At 43.8% G+C, this 18,544-nt stretch overlaps 1 protein-coding gene across 3 annotated transcripts in view; it reads right to left on the reverse strand.

The window, feature by feature from the left end:
• Positions 1 to 121: 121 nt before the first annotated feature.
• The window catches only part of si:dkey-237i9.1 (SEC14-like protein 1), a 29,499-nt gene continuing 11,076 nt past the window's right edge, over positions 122 to 18,544 (reverse strand). For 2 of the 3 annotated variants that reach the window (XM_047577386.1, XM_047577384.1), the window contains 15 exons: positions 13,240 to 13,389; positions 12,893 to 13,024; positions 11,543 to 11,671; positions 10,162 to 10,435; positions 9,494 to 9,603; positions 9,184 to 9,373; positions 8,644 to 8,732; positions 8,425 to 8,495; positions 7,098 to 7,269; positions 6,775 to 6,909; positions 6,219 to 6,353; positions 5,648 to 5,899; positions 5,373 to 5,551; positions 4,919 to 4,945; positions 122 to 2,975 (listed from right to left, as the gene is read on the reverse strand). In XM_047577386.1, coding sequence (XP_047433342.1) covers positions 2,870 to 2,975; positions 4,919 to 4,945; positions 5,373 to 5,551; positions 5,648 to 5,899; positions 6,219 to 6,353; positions 6,775 to 6,909; positions 7,098 to 7,269; positions 8,425 to 8,495; positions 8,644 to 8,732; positions 9,184 to 9,373; positions 9,494 to 9,603; positions 10,162 to 10,435; positions 11,543 to 11,671; positions 12,893 to 13,024; positions 13,240 to 13,389 — 2,151 coding nt within the window. In that variant the 3' untranslated portion in view covers positions 122 to 2,869. The remainder of the gene's footprint in view (positions 2,976 to 4,918; positions 4,946 to 5,372; positions 5,552 to 5,647; positions 5,900 to 6,218; positions 6,354 to 6,774; positions 6,910 to 7,097; positions 7,270 to 8,424; positions 8,496 to 8,643; positions 8,733 to 9,183; positions 9,374 to 9,493; positions 9,604 to 10,161; positions 10,436 to 11,542; positions 11,672 to 12,892; positions 13,025 to 13,239; positions 13,390 to 18,544) is intronic. The other variant, XM_047577385.1, reaches the window with a different exon arrangement.

Below are 18,544 nucleotides of genomic sequence, written 5' to 3' on the forward strand. Positions count from 1 at the left end.
CTACACAATAACCTGTTTCTGAATACTGACATTACCAGATGTCTGCAGCACATTAACCATATTCAGTGATGTGTAAAAGTTAAATGGAAAAATGACAAACAAATGAACGTGACACAATCGATTTCTCTCATAATTCAAGTTTAATGTTTTCCAAAAACAACAAAAGTAAAAGGCGCCGTCTTCTCATTAATCCAAACATTGTACATAATTTCTCACATCAAGGTAAAAGATATGTAACGATGTCAGAAAAGGGAAGCAGAGAGACAGACAAATGCGTTGGAGACAAACAGTTATAGCCCTCGTTTGTCAATGAGATCTTGATGAAAAGTGAACCCACTGCAAGAGCTGTAGTCAGAGAGAGAGAGAGAGAAAGAGGCAGGAGACGGCAGAGCGCGGAAGTTTTCTAGTATTCGTAACACTGAAAATGAAATGAAAAGGAAACACAGTAACATCTGATCCGAGCGCACTTCGTCGTGCCTCTGGCTTCGATCGAAGGTCCACTCTGGTTTCCCTAAGATATACACAAGGGAAGCAAAGCAAAACTGGAGTGTACGAGTGACACAAAAGGAAATATGAGAGGAGTTGGACTTTGAACTGGCTCTACTTGTTGCTTCACTGTAGAAATGGAAGCCTCCTGGAGAAAGTGAAAGTTTGTCGTTTGAGTAGAGAAACAACTCCTGCTGTCATGTTTCACATACATGTTACAGCCTTGTCGTCTATTTCCCACTGTAGCTAACATTCATTCTTTTAAAACTCTATCACACACTCACACACACACACACACTTGTAGCCCTCATTCTGAGATGGTCCTTTTTTTCTTTCTTTCTTTCTTTTTTTTACTTTTCTTAGTAAAGCATTTCATGTTATTGCAGTTAATGACATGTAGATACCACAAGTTAACCGTTAAATAGTTTAAAACAAACACGTAGGGCCAGTATTTTCAGGAAGAAAACAACAACAACAACAACAACACTCCTCTTTCTTTTGTTTTTGCTGTCAGCTGCGCTCAGTAACCATGGCAACCGCATCCAACGACTCTTGGCAAACGCGACCACGCTTGAGATCCACGTGAGGTCATCGGCGCTCATCGCCGATATAAGAATAATAAGAAAATAACAACCGTTGCATGGATGTGTTGCATTTTTGAAATGTTCATTCAGTTCACAATCGCTCATCTATTACAGTGGTGAGAAAAGAAGCAGGTTTTTCTTTTTTTCTTTCCTAAGTGGTGAAAGGCTAAAACGGTATTTATTGACACACAGCTCTTAGAAAATGGCTATATCTTAATTCTTAAATAATAGATCCGTAAACCCAGTCACCGCGTGAGCAGGCAGCAAACGCTGCTCCACCCCCTTAAGTGCTCACCTCCGAAAACACAGTAACACACCAACACTAGGACACGTACAGTATCAATGTCGTCGAACGGCGCGCCGTCAAATGATAAATCGCTTCTCGTGCACGCCGAGAAAAAAAAAAAAAAAACACAAACAAACAAAAAAGAAGACGATGGCAGCTAGGTCCAATCACGTCGCAACGCTCCAACATCGAGCATCTCACCGGCCCATCAGTAGCACATTCGCCGATCACTGACAAGGCGTGTTGCTGCTGATTTGGATTTGTGCGGACAGAAAGCAAACCAACCGTGAGGTCATTCTCTGTCGTGATTATTGAATTTTTCATTGTACGAAGATAAAAACCCAGGAGAATTTTTTTTTTTTTTTTGTTAGTTTTTTTTTTGCTGCTCTCCTGGTGGATTCTCGTTGTTTACTGGCTCAGTTTGCCCATCTGCCTGTGCACAACTTACATACAAGAAAAAAAAAAAAAAAAAACCCTATCAGCACCTACGACCCTCTACATACACCTCAGTGATAAATAGAAATATTTCACACAGTAGAAAGTCGAACTCGTGTTATTGCTTCTGGTGGATTACGTCCCCCAAGACTCAGACCTGGGTTGAATAATTCGAACGCTCTTCGAGGCGCGATGAGGCCCTCGCGGGGGGGTCGACGACGGGTGGGGGTTCGTCGCGCGAGAGTGTGCAGTGAATGTCAAGAGAAGCTCAGAAGGAGTGAACGTTTCTCCTTCAGGTTTTGCCGACATTATCTCTACTTTCATGATTCGATAAGCTCCAGGCAGTTTCAAAAAATATATTATCTGTAGATCATATTCAACCCAGATCTAGCTAACATACGTTTTTACCCCCGCCCACCCCCGCACCGCGCTTGACCTATAAACAAACGAACCCATCCAGTAACCTGACAAACACTGTCGATTTTTTGCGCGTTCGCACGCAAAATCCATGTGCTTGCGGTGTTTGTGTGTAACAGCACATCCAGTCTCGTCTGCTGACACCAGTGAAACGAGGAACCCGTCGCCTCACGACCGTGTGTCAGGGAGTATGTAAATGCATATATGTAACAGCAACTCCAGTGCTTTCGCCCGGTCCCGTAGCTCCTCAGAGTGAGAATATTGCTTCTTTCGGCTTCCGGACCTTTAACCCTCCCGCCCTGCATGATGAGACGCCACGCAAACAAACATTCTGCTAATGGTCTGACTCAAACTCCCGCCCGGCGCAAACGCCGAGCCTGAAAAATATACGACCTTTGTGCAAAGTATCAGCCCTTTAAATTCTACTTTTTTTTTCTTTTTTTCTTTTTGCCTTAGAATTGTTTTTTTTTTGTTTTTGTTTAACTCTTTGTCTTCTGTTTGTGCAAGCATGCATCAGTCCCAAGGAGACTGGCTGTGCAATAGTAACAGAGTTCAAAGATGACACGGAGGAGGTGGGGGAAGAGTTTGGCCTGGGTGTTCGGTTGGGGCAGTGGAAGTGGGGATTGGGATTTGTGGATCGGCGTCGTCCTCTCCCAGGTTTCTACCTGGAGATCATGGAGCTGGACTGGGACTGGTTGGAGGAGGTGGTGGCGGCGCTGAGCTGAGAGAAGCCGCTGTGGCTCGACTCCAGGCTGGTCATCGAACCCCTGGGAGAAGAGACGAGAGATCGGGTTAACACGTCTGCAGGCGCGACATTTACATTTGCATGCGACGCCCGAGCAGCCTTCGGTCTGTCGGGGACTAACTGAGAACGCTGCGTGTGCACGATTCGTGCTCGGGATGCAGAACCATGCAGCCAAACCAAACCTACGGGAGAAGGATTCACTCTGCGCGGCTCACAATGCTCAGGCTCTGCCATAAGCTCTGACAACAGTCTGCAATGCCAAATACTGAGCTGCTTCATAGAAAGTCTTAAAAAAACGACATTTCTGTTTCTGTTCACAAAGGTGTTTAAAGATCAGCCCTCGATGGCAGAGCATGAAAGAAACGGTATTTGTTCCGTTTTGTGTTTCACCTCAAGTCTAAGTTTAAGTGATCACTGATTAACTTTTAATCCAATTCTATATATTAGCATTAAGTTTGATATACCCCAATCAACCATAACAATATGACCACAGAGAGGGGAAGTGAATACTGATTGGCTGGTTATCGTGGCACATTTCTGTCCTCAAATTTGAATGTACGAGCAGGGAAAACGGACAAGTGGAAGCATCAGACGGTCTCTGATAAGGCTCAAACTATGCCGATTGGTTCAGAGCATTTCCAACACTGTCGTGGGTTGTGAGTTCCTGGTGTGCAGGTAGTGCACAGATAGTTAATCTCCAGGGGCTATTCATGAATAAAATTTGTTATATGTCACACGGACGGTCAGGTACACCTGTGCCGGTTACCTAGGTAACACGCGACACCAAGAAGCAAGGAACACACGTGGTGACATGTATGAAGGTAACATCCACATAAATACTTGGACGCAGGTTTCACAGAAGTTACATTGTAATGAGATCAGTGTTATTCACTTCACACGTAGGTGGTCTTTGTGGCTGATCGGTGTATATAAAGTGACCTCGTTTTTTTTTTTTTTTTTTTTAAGAATATCAACAAAAAAAAATATAGCAGAAGGAAATTACAAAAAAGCAAATATTAAAGTTTCTCATAGGAACGTGTCTCATGTTGCAGGAAAAGCTATTATTTTTAAGAGATGTTTCATAATCTTCAATGCAAAGTGGTAAAAGCTACTTGTAAATTATTAAATGTAGTTTTGCTTTAATTTTGAGGAAGTGCGAGTTAAAAATAAATAAACTCTAAACTCCACTAAACAAGGTCATACATTTTTTATTTTTTTTTTTATTTCAATGACTGTCATGTACATGTGTACAGACTTTTAACCTGTAGCCCTGTGAGATCCTTTGCTGAAAAGGGCATTATAAATAAAATGTATTATTATTATAAATAAAATGTATTATTATTATAAATAAAATGTATTATTATTACATTATAGACATGACAAAAAAACAGATTACCAAACTCTATATGTTTAGCTCAAAATGGCATTTCAGAGAGTCACACCCTTAACTTCCAACCAAATGTGTCAACTGATAGAAAAACACCTGGTTAAATGTGACCAGAGAGTTAGATGATGTTTTCTTAAGTCTGTTTTAGAAGGTTGAATAAAATGAAAAGACGATGACGATCAGTAAATTGGAGGAGTAAAAGGATGAACGTGAGAAAAATGAATATAAAATCCAGAAATTGTAATTTAGTTGTGCCGTTATGGTACACTGTGTGTACGCTTTGTTGATGTGTGCTGAACCCAGCCTTGGGATCCTCTTATTGTTAGTCATGCAGGCGGAGTAAGTAAAGCCAGCGAGTTAGAGTGTAGTCTTAGTGCAAAAATACTTTCTTCAGTGCGAACAAAGCAACAAAATCCCGTTAGCCGATGCTAACGAAAGTCAGAAGCGATACACAGATGCAACAGTGATCACTTTGCTGCATCGTGAGCGTGATGCGGGGCCACTGATTAGCAGCCAGAAGCAGGAATGACAATGAGCTAGTGCTAAAAGAAAAAAGGGGCAATCACTGAGCCACTTACAAACTCTGCACATCACAGCAAGCCGTTCTTCACAGGAAGAAGACAGAGCAGGAGGAGGAGGAGGAGGAAGAAGAGGAGAAGGGAGGTGAGCGACAGAACAGGAGTGGATTGGACAGAAAAAGCGGATTAAAAAAAAAAGTCTCCAAAGGAAAGAAGCATCCTCATTTCAAAATCTGGGCCTAGAAAACTCATGATGCTCCTTCACGGTTTAATCTGAGCAGCGTTAGAGACTTAATTCATTCGAGTATCAGATGTCATACGTGGTGCTATGTGGTAGCTCGTAGAGAGGTGAAACTGAAAGAAGACAGGATGAAAAATGAGCAGCGATAAAGGAATAATTGAAAGGAAATTATCACAGCGTCGAGGGAAAACAGCAACAACATGGATCCATGAACAGCATGGAAACATTTATATTGTGTCTTTTGCTCACACACACACACACAGAGGTACCAACCTGAAGTCCTCGGAGCCCAACACCTCGGTGTAGTACATGACTTTACACTTGTGGGAGGAGACCTGCAGGGTGGCCAGCACGTCGTCCACCCGGGGCAGGTTGGTAGCAGAGCAGGCCGGCATGTTGTGGAACCTCCACTGGAGGATGTAGAAACCAGGCCAGCGTGTGATATGGGAGCCCTGAAAAGAAGATATTCAGAGAACAGGAGACATTAGTAATCGAAAACTAAAAAAAACCTAAAAAAAAAGTCCCTGTTTGTAATCACACATCCTCACCTGGACGCTTTCGCCCTCCTTGCAGGTGAGCGGCGACTCCACCATGCTGTAATCCTGCCCCAGCGTCCAGGACTTGTCGATGAGCTGGACGTTGTTGCCTCCCGGGGAGGAGATGCCGTGGGCTCCCAGGGGATCCTTGCGCGGCTGCTGCGGGGCCCGCTTCGAGTGGTAGATGTTGAAAACGATATCGCCTTTGCACACGTCAAAGTCCCAGGTGATGACAGAGGAGGCGTCGATGATCTCAATCAGGAGCTGGTCGGGGGAAGGAAGCAAAGGAAGGGAAGATAAGGAACAGGTGGAGCAAAGGGTTTAATAAGATGGAAATACATCAAAACCTGTGCCTGTGATATAAATTACATAACATGATAGAAACACTAAGTCAGCGCTGGTGGATTATGTTTAAAAGCCATGCAACACACATTCCACATCTGTCTTTACACCTTACAACCACCAGGTGGCAGCACCTTCAATGAAACGAGCAGAGACAGGTGCAGCCATTGTTGCCCTACATATTCAGCCAACACTTCCACTGTTACGTCTCAGCGGGGGCCCAGCGTGCGCTCTGCCTCACCTCGTGTGGAGCTCCCTTGAAGATGCTGGCGCTTTGGTAAATCGTCTCGGTCCACAGGCGGACGTCCTCGTTCTCCAGCTCCTCGGCCGTGCGGTACATCGACTTGGGAACCAGGCCGCCCTCGGGTACCTCGCACTGCAGAGGGGAAAATGCGCACATGGAAATGGGTCGGTGAAGAGATTTCAATAGGACAGGTCCTAGAACGTTCTAGTCTGGTGAAGCCAGATTCAATTTTTATGAATAAGAGTGTGGAATTCAATACGCTGCAAGTTAACAATGAGAAAGACACCTCTCCGTGTAATTAGAAACTCCAACAACCACAAACGGATTCATTTTGTCGTATACAAATTCAACTCCACGGCTCTGGGATCACGTCCAAATACATCACCTACTGCATAAAGCCCATCCAAATAATACGATTGGCCCAGCAGATGTTTTTTACCGGAGTATATGAAGACTTCCTAACAAAGTGGATCCAGACCAACTTTCCTCCACTAAAAAACAAATGTGCTTGAGGAAGTTCACATTCCGATTGAAATCTTCATCCAACACTCACCATGCACTCTCCTCCAAGGAAGTCTGGGATGATCTCCTTGTCTATGTAGTCCACAAGACCTCCAGGACCCTGGTAGTCATTGCCTGCATAGATCAAGAACTTCTTGCGGGTGTTCTCATCAATGAAAGGACTGACCTATGGGCAGAGGAAGATGTGGACGTTACAAAACTGTATGAATTCACAACAACAGCAAGAGATAGACATTTCACAGCTCATAAAACCTGGTTACTTTTACAACCAATGGTGCTGTAATACACTAATATTTACAACACCACCTTTCAAACAGTAAGGCCGCATAGTTTGTATCTCCTCCTGGTCCTCACCAGTGTCCAAAGAACAGGGAAGACTCTTGGAGCTCTTAAGATAAGCAGCCGTCCCAGAGTCTCAGGGTAATTGGCCTCCACGACTTCGATGATCCTCAGCAGCGCCTTGACTCCCGGCCGCCACAGGTGACGCATGTTCAGCCCCTCCAGGTCGACCAGACACGTCCAACAGCTACATAAGAGGAAGCGAAAGGGATTAGTGTCTGGATAAACCCGCGGCAGAAAACACAACTGGGCTGCAGCCTCTTTCTGTCCATTAGCACCTGTCACCCTGAAGTGAAGCTTAAGTGGTGACAGCCCAACCCACCGCCACCTTTTCTGTCTATCCAGCAGAGTGCAGCGAGATGACAGCCGCTCATAGTTCACACGTCTTCCTCGTGTGGCTCTTATCCCAGCCACCTCCAGAGGCCTGACACATGACAGAGACAGTATCGGTTGCCACCCAGCCTGAATGAGTGCACTCAGAAACGGGCCTCGTACATTCTTTCCACTTTGTGGAAGTTAATTCTACAATGGACTTACTCATGTGTGCGTGTGCACCTGTGTCCACGCTTACACTGCTGAAATGCAGCCAAACAGCTGGTTTGCTTTTACGCTGCTTGGGCGGGACAAATAGGAGGAGCAATGCTGCCTAATTTTTCATCGTTTCCACTTGATACGACTTTTCTGTTCATTCACAGCTAAAGCGGAGAACTGAGACCAGATGCTTGTTTGAGCTCCCCTTTCTGGTCCGGCTCCAAGTGGATGCCCCGGTTTCCCTAATTCAGGTGATGGAGGCATCTGTTGAGGTTTACTGGGAACGTCCAAAATGGGAGGAGACTCCAGGAAAGACCCAGAATTCAAAAACGGGGAACAATGACTAAGGCTGGGAACAGCCGGGGATCTCTCAGGAAGAACTGGAATGTGTTGCCAAGCACAAGGACGTCTGGAATTTCCTGATAAGGCTATCAGGGCGTTCTTGTGTACCAAACAGACCTCTGTAAAGTGCATTTGTTTTTAAACGCCAACACCAATAAATCAGCAAACCCACACATTTAAGATGGAACTAGAGTATGACGGGCGTAGGACAGTTCACTGGAAATCTGGGTGGAGGCTGCAGCTCAGGTGGTAGAACAGGTTCTTCTGGGATTGTAGGGTTGGGAGTCCGACCTTGCGTTTACTGCAACTTTCATGAGTGGTTGAATGAAAAAAAGCTGGAAAGCCCCTTTCAGTATCGCCAAGACACAAAAGCTCTATGTACGTGACCAGCTGCCCTCATAACTTCCGCCTATTAACATTCTTTCAATCCATTATCTGGCTTTAGTTTTTCTTTACTGATGGTTTTTACCTGATGGGTCGACCAAACACCTTGGTGTTCTCCTCACAGCGTCTCAGACCCTCTTCATTGATGGACAGCACCTGAAAGCATCAGCAGGGAGTTCATACATGGACACACACATCAGGACACACCACACTCCATCATCGATTCCCTAACCCTGTAATCAACCTGGCCTCTAAACATCAATGCACATAAGCCTGAATGTGCATTATGTCTTGTGTTACATACATGTCTGAGCAGAGACTCCTCTCCGAGTGCGCGCACCAGTCCTTTGGTGTCCATCTGGCCCAGCCTCAGGATGTACAATGGACGGCCGTCTGGGGGAATAAAACCAATATTTACATGATCCATCACGCGCATTTACGTTCTATAAGACTGCATGTTGAGTAGAAAGCTTTACGTTGTCTGCCATCTGCTCTCCTAATGTGTAAGACAATACAGGACTGAGTAAACAGAGTAAAGCTTTAACGGTTTGTCCCTGTTCATCATACATGAAATATTTGCAGACATTCTTGAATGGCCAGATCACACACACACACTGATGTGGGCACATGAGTGGCATGTTTGATTTATACAGTCATCATTGTTTCTAAATATGGAATCTAAAAGCCGCACCCAAATGAGCTGTTTGGCTGTTGAGAAACACTTAACAGTAATAGCACAAGTATAACCAGCATATAACTGTTTGTGCCTACATACAAAACATTTGATATATGTGTGTGTAATCCAGAGCCTGAATCTGTTTACTAGCTATAAATTACGACCTACCTCTGTCGTGATGGTGCCAGCCACCAGTGTAGAAGTCCTGAAGGACCTGTGGAGAGCTCCAGGTCTCCAGCAGGTAGTCCACCTGGTGCTGCTTCCTCCAGGTCAGAGACTGGCACAAGATCTCTCGTGCCTTGTCCATGTTGAAGTCTCTGGCCCGCAAGAAACGCAGGATGTGCTCGTCTTTAGGGATCTGGGTAGCCGTGGAGGAAGCGTGGATTAATATTATTTTGTTTCTGCAGGTACCTCAGGATAACACTTCTTCTTTTCTTTTTCTTTTTTTTTTTTTTTTTTTTTTTAAACTGCCTATTACCTTTCCCTTGTGCGTTTCTTGAAGCCATTTGCGAAGTCTGATCAGACAGCTTTCCTGAAGCGGGGTCAAGTCTCCCAGGTAACGTTTGATATAGTCTGCATCCAGTTTGTCTGCAACACAGAAGCTCCTGTCAACCCAGAGCACTCGAACACAAGATAAATTCCTGAACAGCAAGTTAAAGGCCAGTTGCATCTTTCTAGATGAGTACATACATTTTTACATTTTGAAAATGTACAATTGACAAAATCAAAATTTCTCTTGTACGGGAAACTGTTGGGTTTCTATTCTCATGAGGAACAACTACAGTGGTGCACCCCAGGGAACCGTCCTCAGACCCCTGTTACTCTTAATTTATTTATTGATAAAACACTTATGCTCAACATCGTTGTTCTCATGATGTTTGTAGATTATTCAACCTAAATCATCAGTCATCGATTACAGTTATTATCTCTGCTTTATTTCATTAAGCAGAACAAATGTCTCCAAATATTATATAATCTAACTGAACTATTACATCAATAAGATGTAAACCAATAAGAATTTGAATAATAAACAACATGTACATATTAATTTATCTGTATGTTTTTAATTTTACTATTTTCCTTGTTAATTCATCTTTTCTGTTAAGACTATCATTAATATAAAATCCATCATCTGCAGAAACAGACCTTCAGGTGTGCCTGCCTGGATCTCCGTCAGGCTGTCCGCCTGAAGTGCGCTACCGTCCTGCTTAGCATCCTGCGAGGTGCCGTCCTTGGCATCAGTGGTCAGCGGGACGGAAACAGCTGGTGTGACTGCAAGTTTGGGGAGGACGGCTGGGCTGGTGGAGAGGCTGGTCGGCCTGGCGAGAGGCAGGGAGCTGGAGGAAGGACTCCAGCGGGGCACATGAGTGATGCCCTCGTCTTCCAGCTCCTTCAGGTAGTACTCTATGATTTCCTTCCCCTGCAAAGGACACCAGTGAGGAGATGAGGTGCGAGAATACAAATACAGTGTGCCTTCAATTGTTATTTATTCAAATCAAGAAAGGCCAATGTCCAAAATATCTGTTTTTCCAACTAAAGTGGTAGGTCATTGGGAATCCAACCTAAATAAAGGAGGATGACTAACTGGGCTTCAATGGAGTATCAGCTGATTCATTCATTGAACTAATTTATATAGAGATGTATATTATTTTTCTGACTGTGCTCTGAGATCACTGGGTTGGGTGGGTTTTCTTTTTGCAATGGCACGTAGCAAACCTGTGTTGCAGAGCTACTTCACTAACTACTGCCTCACAATTCCACCCAGTTTGCACATGAACAGAAATGTCTCATGCTCCACAAAAAAATCAAACAGATGGACCACACTTCTGATTATTTTGTGCAGCAGTCATTAGATTGTTGTGAATAAGGCTGCTCCGGTCAACTGGACGATATTCAACTTGAATACTTTGATTTGTGACGTCCACGACTGGCAATCACGGTGACGCACGGATCCTGAGATCATTTCCTGGCACACAACCAAAACGGACTCCAGCTCTAGATACGTGCTTTGTGACGCCCTGGTCGCCGGGCAGGGACATAAAAATGTAGTGACCCCCCCAACGAAGGTGCCATCAACTGGGCCCTTGTCTGCTGTATAAGCTGGCGTCAGCAGCCAAGCGTCGTGACAGATGAACATCGACCCGTTGGATCCCGTCGTCCCTCAAAGTGGACAGACGTTTGTTTTTAGCTATCCAAGAGCATCATGCACGAGTGGAGACTATTCAACTCTTCTCATAGTGTTTTTATTCATTTTCAAACTTGTATTTGGAGCCATAATTTTCAACGAATTAAAAAAATATATTTATTCAACAGAAAAGATGAGCTACTTTTGTTCTGCTTCCATGCACAACTATCCAGGTTCAGAATTTCTTATTTCCTGAGAAGCTCTTATTGGAATCATAGAAATGCATATTTTTTGAAGCAGCTTCAAAGAGACGATCAGCTGAAAAGATTCTGATCACCTAGTTATTTGTATTTGCGCATACGGGGAAGGAAAATGTAACGTAACGGTTGGATTTAACAATACCTTCTTGATACTGCCGGCATACTGTTTCATAGCGATCTTTTCCACGGTGCTTTCGAAGCCGAAGAAGGACTTGATGTCCAGACTGGCAGTCTGCTCAAAACACGTCCAGTCCTCATTGTCCGGGTGGACCTGCGCCAACAAACAGTGTATCACTATTATTATTATTGTTACCCTGTATACACATGCAGAAACAACATAACCATGTTACTATGGTAACCACACACACACCCAGCTTCTCTAGATGATGACGCAGAAACTTTCACACTGTGCTCTGTGAGTGGGAGAGTGCGTGTCAGTCTGTCCGTGTAAAATAAGCCGGCATTTTGCAGATGAGCAGTTTGAAGTGTTGCGTAAATGTTATGAAAAGCAATAACAGGAAAAAAAAAAAAAAAAAAAATCAAATAAACTAGGCGGCATCATTTACAACATTTACAATACATCTTTCAACGGATTCTAGGAAGTTCTGTGGGGGCGGTGCTCAAGATGAATCATACCCTGATTGTGTAAAGTTAATTTCACAAAAATAATTGATTTATCATGGAAGTTGGGCTTCACATGATTATTTTTTCGCGAGGAGGCAAGAGTTAAGCTCCTTCTGAAGATGCTTTCAGAGCGCTGGTGGCTTCATTACCCTTGATGACCAAAATATTTCAGCTTTAGCCAGAACAATTAACTCCAACTGAGCTGTACATCCTGGTTACTATTAGCACAGCATGCTAAAGTACACAATAAGAACCTCTGTGCTGCCTTCGACCTAAAATTAGCCCGCTAGTTGGTTGGAGGCTAATACGTTGTGCTTGACCTCATTAACGCAAAGACTGACATGTCCGGGCAGATCTAGAGTCAGCGTTGTGTAAGCCGGGTACAAAAGAGCGTGTGTGGGAGAAAACGGGAGACGCGCGGGATTTCAGGTCAGTATTTGCGAGCGCTCGGACTGCATAATTTAAAGAGAGCGGGAGGCGGACTGAGAGAACTGGCAGCTGGCTCAGTGCTAGTCTAAAGGTGGCTCTTTTTCCTGCAGGGAAGAGATTAAAAAAAAAAGAGGCAGAAACATTAACATGGAAGAGGCTGCTGCAGCTTGGCTTTCAGCAGCTCAGCATCAGAGCATCAGTAACCGCTCATTTGTGTCTGTTAATAAGCGAGTCTATTGAAACAAACCGCCGTGATCACTGTGCTAAGTATACACCGGTCTGTCGTAGCATCACTGATTATCTCGTCATCATGGTGGATGTCAGCGGGTGGGACTCAGAAGGGAACAAGGGAACATGTTCCTGGGCTGCAGTGATCTTAGTTACTGTGGCTGATCGGTGCGTTTAATACAAGCTGCTTTTCTTTGACAAAGAGACTGACCGAATAGCAGCAGGTCTCGTGAATGATGACCCTGTTGGAGAAGGTCTCATTGTGGGACTCGATGTGCAGGGTCCTCTCCTTTCGGTTCAGCGTGTTCTTCTGGATGAAGTAGACGTAATCTACGCCTGCGATCTGTAAAACCCACGCACAATAACGCACATGAAAAGAAATGACATTTATATTCGAGCACTGAATGCAGCTTAATCGGCTTATCCACAAACACAAAAGCCACTTGAGACTAGGAGAGACATCGACGACGAGAAGTCGGTCACGATCACACCGGGACGAAACGTTTTACTTGTGATGCGCATCTGGACATTGGCTTAAGTGTCTGAAGTAGGACGCACCCTTTTGAGAAGGCGCGGGGCGTCCACGTCGAGGGCGCACCGCCGCTCAACCTTGTGGGTGGAACCGTCATCGCTGGTCTCCTCATCCACCACGTCACTTGCCACGAACATGGGAATGAGGTGACAGGTGGGGAAGCGGCGCTCGTAAGCCTGAAACAGAGGGACAAGGGACAGAAACGTGTTTACTCAGCAGGTTTTTAAACCGGAAAAATTTTGGTAGGGAGTCAAGTTATATAAACAGCTTTCTCAACATGGAGGTCTTTGTGTGCGGCTTCGGGCTTTGTAATCTCTTTGGAAAGAGAAAGGCTATTGATGTTTGTTTCTGTAAATACAATTGAAATGCTCAGGATAGATTCGGCTACAATGGGCCTTGTATCGGCAGCTTACATAAAACCTATTAGAAAACACTTCACATATTCTTTCAGAACGCAAGCACTGAGCTGTGAGGGGCTGGAGAATTCGAAAAGGTGGGCAGAGAACAGCCCCGTGCTGCACAACAAGTGAGAGGCCAAACAAAAGCTCCTTCAGCTTTGTAAACTTCTCGCTTGTGCTTATCGGCAGCACAGAACGGCCCAGACTCAGCTGAAACATGTTTTAATTGCTTCACAACACATGGTTTTATACATGAGAGCCAGCTCCGTGCCCGCGTTTCCAAAATGTGTGCACTCAGACATTCAAGGACACCTCTGCTTTTGCAGAGACCAGCCAGCGTCAATGCAGCAAGACCCGGGCATCACAGTGCGCAACAGCAACACCACTTTCTTATTTATTTCCCCCTCCTACCATCTCAGATCTGATAGGTGCGCTTGCACAACTGGCAAGTCTAGACAGTAAACCCAGATGTCCACGATAACGTTTGCTGGAGATGATTTAAGTTAGTCAAAACACTGACTCCAGTCTGAGCAAATGAGTGGATGACACCGATTTAAATGGAGTTGGAGCACAAAGAGAAAGAAAAAAAACAGGAAGAATGCAACGACGTGTGGGATGTGACAGTGCAGAAACAACAGAGAGCTGTTGATTCCACGGTATTTTGATGTTGGGGGCTGTGCTTTGTAGTATTATTACTATTATTACAACTGGATCAATGCAGGTTCCTATTATTTCGACCTTTTAACTGTGTCCGGTTTAACGACACTCCTCCAGAATGATCATTCAGTTGAATTAACCCGTTTCTGACGCTGTTTGACTGTTTTAGAGCTGGAGTTATCTGCTGTGTTTCTTCTCACATAGACATGTTAGGTTCACTGGTGGATCCTAAATTAGTTGTAGGTGTGCAGGTTGGTGTGCACCGTCTACAGGAAAATACAGGTGCATATCACATTACAATCTGCACAAGACATCGAAGTTAAATCACACCCAGCGCTACTCGGAATAATTAATGAGAGAAAATTTCCCTACATTAAGTCAACAATGAAATGGATTCATCATTCATACACATGTTCTTAAAATAGGTCATTATTATGTTTGAATAAAAGCTTATTGAGGAAGCCCTGTTTATTATTAAGCGGTAAACCAAAAGATTAATGGACTTAGACTTTACTGATCCACAAGGGAAATTTGTGTTTGGTCACATTGGCTCAGTTACACAAAAACATCTATTGAAAAGCACAAGGAAAGGAAAAAACAGGTGTAAGTTGAAAAAAAAAGTAATTAAATTAGTAATTTAATTAATTAGTAGTAAGTAATTAAAATTAAAAATAATAAAATAGTATAAGCAAATATTTGCATATGTACAAATTACTACTATTGTAACTATATATGTATGTATGTATATATTATTAACACAGGATTTAGAGAAGATTTTTGATTAGCGTTAACTTGTTCTCAATAGTGTACGTAATGTTTTGTGTAGTGAGTGCACTTTATGCTGACAGAGACTCAAATCCAAAAGAGAGAGCAGGAAAAGACTACACAAGATAAACCTTTAGAACAAGCGCTGGGTCGGCCGAGTGTCAGCTAGCGTCAGCTGAATCTCTCTGACAAACAAGAAGTGTTTGGTGGAGCAGAGGACGACTGAGTTCTTTTGAAAAGTTTTTTTTTTTTTTTTATCTACAGCCACTTCTGGCTCATTTGCGTGTCCGCGTCAACATCAAATGTCGATCTTTATGACGAGCTCATGCAAAACGTCTCTCCCGCACTGAGAAACAGGTCCAGTGGTGTTTAGTGTGTTGTTTTGTGTGGAGCAGGGCTGTAGGGTTCAGCGGCTCGGGGGGCATCCTGCTGCCAGGCCTACAGATGCACCAGGCTGCCCACTGTTCAAGTGAATGCTGTTATTCAGCCCTGAAGCTCTGGAACACCGGGCACACGGCTTTGTGCTGTCATCAGCACAACAGCACTGGCTGCAAACACTGTTAAAAACAGCCAACAACACACCCACAACCAACAAATGACACGTGTCCTCAACAAACACTGCTTTTTTATTCCAACAGCAGGCTTCCATACTGTAACAAAGTGACATTATTAGACATTTAGAGGAGCGAATCCTTCTTCTACCTCCTTTGTTCGACCTCTCGCGGACTGAAAAGTTCCCTTAAAGCGAACAGCTTCCCTAAGATTTCGAGACGTCTCGCCTTGTCGTCCGCCTTGACGACGTCGCGTGTGAAGGACTAAGCCGCGGTGGCAAGTTGTTCCCATAAATAAATTAACAATTTCCGTGTTTGCTCGATTTCGTGTGTCAATGCCCAAATGTCAACAGGCTCCACGGCAAACACAGAAACGGAGCGCGTTCTTCCAGGTGTCACGTTTCCATTACTGACGAATATATATTCTGCCAAAGTCAGTGGAACAAGAATGACTTGTTGGTTTAATGTGTGTTTGGGCTCAGATTTGCGCCCAGTCGATTTTGATCTAGTAAAGCGAGGGCCAGACAGATGCCAAGCGTGCGACATTTTAATCCGAATCTCAAAAATGCAATTCATCCAGGAAGTTTCAACAGGATCTGACCTACATTCATCTCCTTTGATGCCTCACAGAAAAAAAACCTCCAGTCACATCTCACGTGATGAAGCATAATGCAGTGTCATGAAGCACATGTGCATATATGACTTGCATATATGGTTTGTGTGTACGCACACACATATATATACACACACATACATATACATACATATATACACACACATTTTGCATACATATGTATGCAAAATGTATAAATATATATGCAAATGTTGCAATTCTATTTGATCATCGCATTATCGTCCCTGTAAGAGGGAGGGCACTTCTTTAGAGTTTTTTTTTTTTGCTTGTATTGATGAATTGAAATTTCTTCTCACTCTACGTTTTTTTTTCCCTTTAGAAGAAAGAAGTTTGGAAGTTTTGTTTTCTTTCGAAGAAAAAAAACAGGAAGAAGTGGTTTTGTTCGTTCTCTTGTGGCCGGCCGAAACCCCCCCCCCCAGAAGAAATCCACACTTTTACCCGATTCCTCCTCCTACTCACTGTCGACTAGGGCTGCAAAAACAAACAAACAAAAAAAAAACGCAATCTCGATTCGCACATGAAACACGATTCTTAAGCATTTTATTTCACGAGTGGCATCACAAATAAATGCTCCCATTTCTTCCCGGATTTTTTCAAGCGCCCCTAAAGGCAGCACTGCGGCTGACCCCTCCCTCGACCTATGATAAAGCGTCTTTACAACACGTGATTCCCTCGATGGAGGAACCCCGTCTGCAGTAGAGTGTGTGGAAACAGTGACGGAGAGAAGCAGAGAGAAGTCAGCGGTAAAGAGAGTTAAATGGAAAAGCCAACAAGACTATTGTTCAAACGTATCCTCTACATTCTAAGGAAACGTCAACGTCTGATACTCTACTTGAATGAATATTTGAATGTTTTTTTGTGTGTTTTTTGTATAGGTTAAGTTCATCAGTGCAATGAATTAATAAAAATAACTGTCCCAAAAAATCGTGATTCACATTTTTTCCAGAACTGTGCAGCTTTACTGTCAACACTCCACACATGCAACACGCAGACACGACCCAAAACACACTGCTCAACAATGACGTGCGAAAACCTTCACCCAGGTAATTCACTGACCTACAATTTAATGCAGGCAAACAACGGTGACGTGTGGAACTATTCCATCACTGTGTTATGCTTTGCGGGATTTTCCTTCTCTCTCATTGTGTGCACAGCATTTCGTGCAGGTTATAGTTTGCAGATCTAAGTCAACACCGAAGGGAGTTACTCTCTGCCACAGAAAATAGTCCTGAGCTGTATCAACATGTGACACATTCGAATTACACCCAGCTGGTAGCTAGTAATAGCTCGACGGACGCTTTAAGTGGTGGACCGAAAATAACAGAGACGACTGGGCCCTTCAGTGATCACATCGTACTGTAAGAGTTTAAAGTATAGGTGTGAACGCATCAAACGAAGCTTTATGCTAGTTGTATTCACTACTGACATTAAAATGTGTCCCGAGCCACTACTTCAGATTCAATCTCCGTTACTAAAACGCCGATATGATACAAGCGCCACGCCGCAAAGAGCAGTGAAGTACTTTTCACTCACTGAAAGCGCACAAGTTGCTGTTACTTAATTATTTATAGTCACCTTGATGTATGTTGGACACTTGCATACTCAATACCACAGAACCGTCCAAAATAGATTTCCACGTAACTTCTTAGTAAGCAGCACAAAGCAGAACTACAAACACTGACCAATGATGACACAACCTCAACGGACACGGTCATCTAACTCCTCCAGTCACTTTTCCTTTTGCAGCAACTCTTCCGTGGGCCACATTTAAAACACATTTTCCAAGTTTCCGGACTCGCGCAAAACACCAGAGAAAGTCTAAGAAAGAGAGCTCGAACATTGTCCTTCGTCTCCACGGCGACAGGTCCTGTTCGGACACACTTTAAAGAGGCCAGGCCGTGAGTAATGGTTCTTGGAATTTGGCTCGAGGTTTTTATGTGCCTTTCTGGGATGAATGAGATCAAATACCAAAAACAATACATGGTTACGTTGCTGCACACACAGGAAACCGTTCGGCCTTTGGCCCGAAAAGGAGACGTGGTTAAGGGCACGGGTGTGGAAAACAAGATCTATTCTGCTCAGGAAGGGAGATCCAGGAAATCCTTTCTTTTTCCAAGGGGATACACAATACACTTTAAGGCTATAAAGGGCCGCATGGTGCATAGCTGTGTCATAGTACAAGAAAACAAGAACCGAACAAGACATTTTTAGATGAAATGTCAGGCCTGATTTGATAAAAACCAATGAAACTATTCTATGAGAGATATTATTTGGTGGAAAATGACATTTAACTGTTGGCTAATGTCAACTTTCTTTTTTTTTTTGT

This window comes from Mugil cephalus, chromosome 2, assembly GCF_022458985.1.
Source record: "Mugil cephalus isolate CIBA_MC_2020 chromosome 2, CIBA_Mcephalus_1.1, whole genome shotgun sequence".
Lineage (NCBI taxonomy): Eukaryota > Metazoa > Chordata > Actinopteri > Mugiliformes > Mugilidae > Mugil > Mugil cephalus.